Below are 10,249 nucleotides of genomic sequence, written 5' to 3'. Positions count from 1 at the left end.
GTATACTGAACAACCTCCCCAGTGGTGTGAAAACATCCAAACGTTGTCCTATTGATGTCCCATTTTTTTCCCCGTTCGGCTCTTGTCAGAGGTCAACCTCAAACAGCATGCGGTGGAATCAGGCGTTACTGTTGGTGTCACATTGATGCATTACAAGGCCCAGGAGGTCACGTCTCTGTAAACATACATTATCAAAACCCATAGAAGATGTGGGATGTTGACCTCACCAATAGTTGACGGTGTATCTTCAGGGGAAAAGGGTCATGTGATGGCAGAGAGCAACTTTGTAGCCACAATGACTTTCTTGTTGCAAATGAAGGGGGTCAAGCAATCAAGACTGGTCAGGCTCTGTGTCAGCACCATTATCTTACACTGTCTGAAATGATCAATGAGCTAAAATAAAATGATCACAAGCTAAAATTGGCCTGCTAATGAAAATGGACTGTTTAAATATGGGCCTTGGTGAGAAGCTGGACAGAGAAGAAAATGGGAACCGGTTAAAAATACAACAAATACAAGAAGACACAATACAGGTAACAGAAATAAATGGGGGCTGTTAGTGTGGCTGCTCATGTTATTTTGAAGTTAATGTGAAATCGCTCTAAAAATACAGCAGTAATCAACTTTAGTATATATAGAAACATGTATCCAGATGAAGATATCGGCACACATGCACACAGATGCGCTCTCATAAGTTTATTTAGTAATATTTTTACAGCAAAGGAATTCATACATTCAGTCAACAAATACTGTCATTTAAGACTGAAAACACTTGAAAGACTTTATTGTCTATATGTAAAAATGTTTTTAGCAACAACCCTCTGAAGCAGAGGCTTAAAATATAAAAGGCACTTATGGCAGGTGCACAGTACTCACATAAATTTGCTTTCCTCTCTTTCAGCAATAAATACATACTGTATGTGCATTCCTATTACGGTACCATATTTGCGTAAACATGTTAGCACCTCCGTGCTGCAAAGTACCCCAGTTAACACTGTCACGAAAGGTTCAGCATTATAGAAAAATATTTATAAATAATTTCCCATAAATAAAACTTTCCCCACAATATAGTTTTTGTTTACCATTAACCTAGATAGAATAATGGCAGAAATTCAGTCAAAAACAAATAAAATATGGAAAGGAAAGAAAACATAGAAACAGTTTTTTCCTATACAACATCAAAAACAAAATGAATTCAATCTAATCTGTTATGAACATATAATCACACTGAATAAAGGTGTTTGGCAGGTGCTATCAAACGTTAGCGCTAAGCAGTTTCATTTTCAGTTCATTACTATTGCTAGAACTATAAAAGCAAATAAAGGACATTCTGTAAGCTGAGAAGCACATTAACAGCTGGGTTGTTATTGTGCTATTCCAACTTACGGCATTTACTTATAAGCTAACTGCTATTACATGCTTTTCAAAGAATAAAGTTCCAGTCTGATTTGCATTGAAATCACCACTCTTTTGTTTTATTCCACTTCCATGGCAGATGAATCATGCTCTTCGTCAGATTTCTCAGAGGGCAGGTCTTGTGACTCTGGGGTGTTTTGGCTGTCTGACGCAGAACTCAGCTCTGTGGTTGTTGGTGTGTCTGGCTCTGGGGTATCTGTTCCAGCAGGGACATCAGCAAGCTTGGTTTTCTCTGATAATTAGAGATAGTTTTTCAGTTTAGGTTTGAATGCACTTCAAACAAGCCTTAAAAAATACAGGAGGGAGAGAAAAATGTCTATTGCATATAAGCGCAACAGAATTTTATTTTAGATATAAATCTGCTTTAACATTTTAGATTCATATGCGTTGTGTGGACAAAAGCTGCTTTAGTCATCATTACCTAAAACATTCTGCACGTCATCCATGTCGGCAACAGACGATGGTAACGGGGCCTCAGATGACATCTTCAGTTCACCGGTCACCTCGGGGAGTCTCGGTGCCTGAGGCCTAGTCTTTCTTGCAGGGTTCAAGAAATAACAATATGCACACCGGAAGGCTGTAACAACACAAATAAAATATAGTTTATGTAACCCCACTAATGCATTCCGAAACAGACATAGATTAATATATATGAATATGAACCGATGACAAAAAATGCCTGAGATGCATAAACATTTCAGATTGATGTGTAGCACCACTTTGCATATTCAATCTTGTTCTGTTTTTGCTTATAGGAGTTGGTCGTGGCAGAGGCATTTAAGAGCCATATGATATACTATGCTGCCAAATGCTAGAGGGCAAATGAAGGCACAGTGTTTGATGGAGACTGACAAAGAGTGCTGCGACTCTCAAAGTCTCACCAATGTATTCGAATTCTTCTTTTAATGCCATGCCGTTATGGGACAGGCACTGCTGACATACGAGAGCATATCTATGAGAAAGGAAAGACAATTCAGTGAAGACAGCGAACAAAACGTGAACAGGCATTACATGACATACAACAAAAATATATTGATAAAAACATGGAATTAATTCAGTGTTACTTTTGGAAGGTTATCTGCACTGTAACACTAATCTCACAAGCAACGTATCTGGCAGATTTCTAATATATAAAATCTATCATATCAAGTGTTTCATTATTTTTTTGTAATATGCAAAAGAAACTACATAAAACATAGACTGTGCATATATTAGAGAACAGAGATTGTTATGTACCTGTTCTGAGGACCATCTCCAACAAGATACTCAATGACTCTGTCCATAGCACCCCGTTCCTTTGGGAGGACAGGTCTGGCCAGGGGTGGGCCTGGGGGGTGCATCCCTGCACAACATCAATGCCTGTTAGACACAGTCTGCAGTCTAGAATGCAGACTTCAATAAACAGAAGGCTGCTTACAGTAACAGCTCTGTGAAACTGTTTTTTGCATAAACCATGATGAATTTTACAAAAACCTGCCCCTTTTTTCTTAATGACTTAACGTCAGCTCTCACTTGCAAAGCACGTTCCGAATCCCTGCTGTGTGGGTGAGTAGTAATTAATATAATCTAACATCAAGAGCAATCATAGGAAGATGACTGGTCATTTCTGTGAGACTTGGCAGAGTCTCAGTATCCTGCTGGTTATTAATTTACCAACATATGGAAACTCTGTGGTGACTCTTTGTATCAAATTGCTTTTCACTTTCAATTTCCAACAGAAGCAGGTGATAACATCAAGTCATGTAAACCATTTGTGAGGTGTTCCCAATGCCAAAGGCAATTTCAGTAAGCATTAAAAGACATTTAGTGAGATTCCACCACCGTTGCCCAGAGAACAAACGCAGGTCTGGCTAATTAATCATAGTTAATGTAATTTTGCATCGTGCATACCTCACAGTTGGCATTCCACATGGCAATTACAGCGTGCAGCTTCCTCTACTCTGCAAGCACATTTCCTTTACTATTTCAGCCTATTTGCATTTTTTCTATTGAGTGGTCATAGTCCAGAAGTAATTAATACTGAATATTCAATACCTCTACACTCCACAGATGTCTTCCATATACACATTTTTATCTCGTTGCCTATCTGTTTTAAATCTTTATAAGCTGCTAAAGACATATATGAATATAATTTCTTACTGTATGTAAAAGTTGCGGCCAATTTCCAGTGTCAGTTCACAAATGTACACCTCTTCAAGAAATGCTGGACCTTTTAACAAGATGGTTTAATCACACATTCCTACAATTACCCATTACAGCTACGGCATAACATACCACAGCCCTGCTGACAACACACACCACAGAGCTTTGAGCAACAAGGGACACAGAGCCAGGGAAGAGTAAATCACACCTTAATCGACCACATTATGATCCGGTCCCCCTGTGTGCAGGTAACTCACCGACTCCTGGAACAGGTGTTCCAGGGGTCACAGGCTTCCTCATCAAGCTCTGCTGAGCAGCCATAGCTGACAGGCTCCTCTCTGGGGGTCCACCTGGAGCAGAGTGGGAAGATCGTCCAGGATAGGTGGGCCCAGAGGCAAGAGGAGGGCGGGCAGCAGCAGCGTTTGCAGGATTCACCATCACTGGGGGGGTCTTTGGGATGACATTACGCTGGCGAAGCTCTAACACAGAAAACATTGCCGGTTGCTTAACAATAGAAAGGAATGCCAGAGCAGAAGTAGGGCAAATGGTGCAGTCTTCTGAAGAAGCTTCAAAACTCAAGGCTACCTTGTCCTGGTTTTGGAGTCATCTGAGGTCCGGCTGGAGTGGATTCAAGTTCCTTCATGCAGAGAACAATGATTTAATATAAAGTGCATAAAACCAACACAGTCAGTTTGGTTTACATAAATTAAAAAACAAACTCACATGTTTTCTCTTGGAATCAGGATCAAATCTCTCCAATATCATTTTAGCATTTTTATATGTCTCAGTTTCCATGACTTCTTCAAGCTGAAAAAAAGAATAAAAGGGTATTACAAGGACAAATGTCATTACATTACATGGAGAAAGCATTCCTGTATTAGGAGCAATATTCCTGAGTAATTATTTGATGATCATCTAGTGTAATTACTGAGCATTTCTAAATATGAATATCTTCAAATCATCTACAATAACATTACAAGTAAAAGTGACTGAGAAAGGGCAGCACAAAGTTTCTTCACTGAATTGTACATCTTCATTTAAAACAAACACAGAACATTTCTAAATGTTTACATATAATATGAAGAATAATTACATTCACTACTTCGATAATGGAGAGTGTGAAAATCCATCAGCCCTAATTATTGAAAGTTATTAGACTTGACAGAGGATGACAAGCAATTTCTCAGATTTATTTCTTTCCTGTACTAAATGCTATTAATTAAAATGACATTAGCAGAGTGGTTTACTGGATTAAGTCATTGCACCAATCAAATGCTGTACACACAAATCCTAGATTAGCAAGTATCTTGCTGCAAACTGCTGAGAAGATACAGAAAAGCACAACTACACAGCTTTCTACATAACTATAGAGTGAAATATGACTTTTTACTTCAACGGAGGACCAATAAATATCAAAATTACAATGTGTTCTATAGACAAAGAGTTACATAACATGTTTTTCTCAATTTTCTGACATTGGTGCAGGGCAAAGATGCACAACAATTTCTTTTTTAAATGTCCACAGGATTTTTGAAATGTCCATATAACTACTTGAAACAATAAAATGTACAGAGCTCCACAAAGCCCTGATCTAAATGTCACTCAGTCAGTCTGGAACAGCATGAAATGAAAGAAGCAACTGAGACAGCCTAAATCATTTTCAGACTGTGGCAAAGTTCCCTAAGATGCTTAGAATTCATGTTAATTACCTAAAGAAACTGTTCCCCAGAGTATCTAGGACAATTTGTGTTGCACCAAAACTTATTTTTTCTTTTTACTGTTATTTTGTTCCATAGTGGTGTATATAAATCCATGAGAATGAAATGTATGAAACTGGATAAATATGAAAAGGTCACTTACTATTTTCCTTTTCTGTGCTCTGAGATCCTCTAATTTCTCATCTGAAAAAAGTATTTACATTTAAAATGTGAACATACAGAAAAGAAACATTATGAGGCAGCTGTGTATCAACAGGTAAAATGATCTTACTATTTTTTTCTGTTCTTCGTGAAAAAAGAATTATAAGCAGTTTTCGAAGCAACCACACTCTGAAAAAATAAAATAGAAAAACATGTTTTTCGGTTACATCAGACTAAGTTTAGTAAAAATACAATGAACTATCTTATATACTTACAAAAGTGGAAATATTAGGAAGGGAAGAGACAATATGAGCCGTCCCATTAACTGTTCAGGCAGGTACCAGAAATACACAACTATGGAAGTGATCAAGTAGAGAAGAGACGAGTACAGAAGCAGTCGTCCAACCCATATCTTCAACTGCCTTTGATACTTCTCACTATAGTCTTCAAGAATCTGTATATCCTGTGAGGAAAAATGAACTATGTGAGAACACAAATTTGATCCTATTAATATGACAGTGACTGGAAACACAAACAAACTCATTCAAACTGCAATCAGCACAAGTTTCAGAAGGTTAACCACAACTGTTTGCATATATTTGAACTTTGGTCTCATATAGTAAATACATGTGACCTGTAGTTCTGCATTTATGAAATTATCAGTACATTATTCATATTGTGATAATATTATATCATCCAAACATTCTGTACTTTTTGAAAAGAAATTAATTATTAATAAAAAAGGACATTTTCAACAATCTAGCTATTCAAGGATTTTTCACAGGCCAACGAGCGAGACAAAGAAATTATTAACCAAGGTCCATCTTCCACTGATAAGAAATATGCTGTATTTCTATCTTTATTAACATCTTTTTTAGCGACATGGTGCACAGCATTTTTCCAGCTGGACTGGGCCATCCTGCTGTGTTATTTTCCCCCTAAATATTAATAATAATAATTATTATTATTATAATATTAATATTTAGGGGAATTAATAATAGAATGAACTTAAAACATGGCAAAAGCCCCAGAAGAAAATAACCATTTGATGTGGCTCTAGGATACTGTACAACAGAGAACACTAAGAACGTTGAACTTAGCATTTCATCCTGTGAATGTTGTGGTCCTGCCACTGCCTTAGTGTCATGTCTCTCAGTACTGTACATGGGTGTCACCTTTCTACACAGATGTAAATGGATGCAAATTCTATCAGGGTTAGGAGTCCAACCTTTGACAAACAAGCCATGTGTCTTTAGCAAGACTGGCACCGCACCACACCACACATCACCACAGAGAAGTACAATCCAACCTGCCCATTAACTAGGGGGAGCATGCCACGTGAATGTTTTGCTCTAATCATGATTAGATACCCTCCCCACTCAAAGACAAACCTACCCATGTCATTCATTATTATTTCTACAGTGAACAAACAGGTAATTCATCTTAAGATTTAAATGGTAATGTTACACCACTGCTTTGGAGAGCTGACAAGCCCATCCAAAAATAGCTGCTGCACAAAATGGGACTCACTCTTGGTTACCATGGTTCAACTGTAACATGTGTGTGTGTCACTCTGAGCCCTGGATGAACTGATCTCAAAGTAGGAACATCATGTATGTTTGTCTTTGCATGTGTGCTACACAATGCTACAAAATATTATTTTATCACAGTTGACAGGATTTTTGCAGACAAAACAAACAAACAAAACACTCATCTCTTCAAAACTGAAATGCCCCCTGACATCTTCCTGACATGAAGAAGTCATGTGGTCTCTGCTCCAAGGACGGCTGCTGGAAATAGCCTAACACTAGCTTAGCTGCAGAAGAGCAGTAAAGCCCCATCACTGAGCAAATGAGGAGTCAATTTAACATCCATTGACACGTTCGCTTATGGTGAAAAGATGCATGCTTATACAGCATTCTGTCTGCATCAAATATCAGGCTTAACGTGTCACATACATGGCATCCACTAACTATGCAGGTGTTTTTTAAAGCAAAGATGCATACATTTACAAAAAATATATCTGACCTCCAAAAGAAGTGGTTTAGGTAATAAAATAAAACTTTTGGCTTGTTTACAGCCAGCACAACTTTATAATTCTTTACTTTTTAGCAAAATGGAAACAAAAGTTGTAATGAATTTACCTTTATGCACTGCATAGGCAAATCCCCAATTTACCAATAACCTTCTCTTGATCTGTCCCACTTCGTGTGGTGCCAAAGTGAGAATAACTGTGAGAATAAATTTGAGCTGAGTGAGTAGTCTGATCAGAAGAAGAGGGTGATTCTGGACTGTGTGGGCTTCATGAAGAGCACTGGGTATCATTTTATGCCTACGGTCAGTTTCACTGATAAAGCCTCATGTGTCCGCAAGTTTGAATGCACCTAAATTAAACCTTATGCTAAAATATCTCTATCTGATTGACTTAGAATGCATGACTAATCTATTTTTTTAAATAAAGTCTATATGCACCACTTCTTTGAGCAAAGTTTGCGACACAGTTTCTTGTTCAAGTTGGTATCCCTGACACAATAAAATTGTCACACTTTATGGTTTCTCATATTGTGCTTGAGTCCCACAGTGCAGATTAAACAGTAAATGCTCCAAAGCATTTAAAGCATGGATTTGCTGGGCTTTGGTCATTCTATAGTATGTTATTTCACACTACATGCACACAGAAACACTTCTGTGAATTTCTGGCAATGTAAGCATCTGACAAGTCTAGGCTGAATGTTTCTTTTTTTTGTTTGAGTAAAGCATACCTTGTCAATTCCTTCCAAAATCTCCACAGTGGATGGTTTAGCCTGTAAGACAAAGATTTTGAGTCACAGAAACTAAATCATGACACTTTGCAAACAACAGTTCTCTTCTCTGCAAGCAACTTCCTGAAAGGATCTAGAAACTTCCTTTTTCTTCTTCCTACTTTTACACATTTGTCTGCGGTGTGTGTTTATTTGTATGATAATATGTGTTGCCGGCAGGAGTATAAACATCTGAAATGCCTAAAACATATGGTGACTGTCTGTGCCTAAAGTTTGGTGTATTACAAAAGATAACTGTGAAACGAACGACGGAAAGACAAAGTAAGCAAAGTTTTGAATACTAACCCTCCATCGTGAGAACACAGCCCCCATGTTGATGAAGAGGGACAGCAGGATATTCTCTTACTGGGACCTTTCTCTGGTTTTCTCTCACAGATTATCTCTCCACCTGTTGACAGCAGTGATGGGCTGTGAATACATACTCGACTGCCAGTATATTACATGCAGGTGCAGCTGGTGCATGAATGTTCTAATGCTCAGCTTTTGATAAAAAAAAAAAAAAAAAAAGAGCGACAACATCACAGCCACTTTGGAAGGTGCTGTTTATGGTGCGGTTGAGTTTTATTGCACTGATATGCTTTTATCAAGCCTTATTTATATAGTTAACGCTAAACGGGGTCAATAAAGTAGCTGAAATATATTTTAATATAATGTAGAGCAATGACGCAACATCTCAATTAACTGTCTTCCGTGTAGTTACATTCAAACACAGGCACACATTAGGTAGGAGTCCCATGAAAACACTTCAACAGCAGTCTTCATATGCCATCTGTGATATACATTCAAACAGTGTTTTGAAAAGTTTCGCAGTGACCAGGCTGAAGTAGGTCGCCCTTTGCTAACTCACATTAGCAAACCTAAACAACTTCACTGTGTTTTCGGCGCCATTAGCAAAAATCACTGATGAACTAACGGTACCTGGAGCCGCACCGTGAATGTCTGTCATGTCGCTGTTTTCAGCTACACTTTCCTAAATAACTTCCTAGCCTCTAGCACATCCACGTCATTAGCATTGTCGTAATACTAGCTAACTTTATGTAGCCGCTAGCTAGCGAGGCTAACACCGCTGCAGCCCGTGGTTCATCCTGATAACAGACAGCAGCTAACGTGGCTAAAGTTTACTCGGACTTTGTAGAAAACAAGCGAAGCAGAATAATGCGCCTGGAAAAGTGAATGAATAACAGCTCCGTGGCCGTAAATAGAAGGGTGGTTATATTTACCTTGGCAGTGGAGCTGTCCGGGTTGAACAGCCTGTGGCAGGGAGGCAGTCCAGCTGTCTTTAGCGGAGGGTGTGTGTGCCAGCGTGGGGGAGTGTCCACTGAGAGAACAGCGTGGAACCTGAGCGCTCCTGGGCCTCCACGGGAGTCTGGTCTGTCTGGCGGGGCCCACTCATATACAGTCAGTGGGTGCAGTGATTAAACTAGTTCTAAGGGTCCAAATGCACACATGGCACAGGAAATTAAATCCTGCACAATCACCCATCACTGAATGTCTTCTGAAAGCAAGATGGACTAACAAACTTAACATGCAAGCTGTGTAAATGGCATGCAATAATGGAAATCCGTGTGTTTTTTAATATCAGTTGGCTCTACTAGTAGTATTGGCTGGCCAGTAATTGGAAAGATGTTAGTTCAATACAAAATGCTTTCTCCATCCACATGTTACAGGACCATTGTGCAAGATATTAAACCCAAAATTGTTGTATTTGTATGCCAGAAATGTTTGTCACTTTGGACAAAAGTGTCTGAAAAATGAATGTAATGTAGTCGTAGCTATCTTCAAGAAAAAGTAAAAAGCATACATCATGCAATGCATTATGCTGCAAATACAAAGTAAGCATTAGGTTCATTAGGTTTACATAGAAAGTCCCACCTCTAATCAAACAAAGACCAAAAAAAATCAATACTTAAAATTTACCGTGCAGATGTTTTAATTTTCAGATGGAACACATAAAATTAGAAATTAAACTCTTAAAGATTTGTGAGTATGTGAACACTGCACTGGCCTGAG

General features: G+C 38.4%; 1 protein-coding gene across 1 annotated transcript; it reads right to left on the bottom strand.

The window, feature by feature from the left end:
- Positions 1-681: 681 nt before the first annotated feature.
- Positions 682-9,614, bottom strand: lnpa (limb and neural patterns a). The gene is made up of 13 exons (XM_023284302.3): positions 9,460-9,614; positions 8,525-8,627; positions 8,180-8,221; positions 5,693-5,880; positions 5,548-5,606; positions 5,419-5,459; positions 4,282-4,365; positions 4,144-4,195; positions 3,816-4,037; positions 2,653-2,758; positions 2,298-2,368; positions 1,838-1,993; positions 682-1,648 (listed from the first exon to the last, which is right to left on the bottom strand). The coding sequence occupies exons 2-13, from the start codon at positions 8,549-8,551 to the stop codon at positions 1,476-1,478; spliced, it is 1,221 nt and encodes a 406-aa protein (XP_023140070.2). The 5' UTR covers positions 8,552-8,627; positions 9,460-9,614; the 3' UTR covers positions 682-1,475.
- Between the last annotated feature and the right edge of the window lie 635 nt (positions 9,615-10,249).

Source organism: Amphiprion ocellaris, chromosome 11 (genome assembly GCF_022539595.1).
Source record: "Amphiprion ocellaris isolate individual 3 ecotype Okinawa chromosome 11, ASM2253959v1, whole genome shotgun sequence".
In the NCBI taxonomy this organism is placed as follows: domain Eukaryota; kingdom Metazoa; phylum Chordata; class Actinopteri; family Pomacentridae; genus Amphiprion; species Amphiprion ocellaris.
The sequence above is the reverse complement of the archived record's forward strand: the minus strand, read 5'-3'. Positions and strand labels throughout refer to the sequence as shown.

Coding starts and splice junctions, on each gene's coding strand:
- lnpa (XM_023284302.3), bottom strand. CDS start 8,551: ATGGGGGCTGTGTTCTCACGATGGAGG. Junction 2,369..2,652: donor GGAGATGGTCCTCAGAACAG/GTACATAACAAT, acceptor CCTTTCTCATAG/ATATGCTCTCGTATGTCAGC. Junction 1,649..1,837: donor TGACGTGCAGAATGTTTTAG/GTAATGATGACT, acceptor TCTAATTATCAG/AGAAAACCAAGCTTGCTGAT.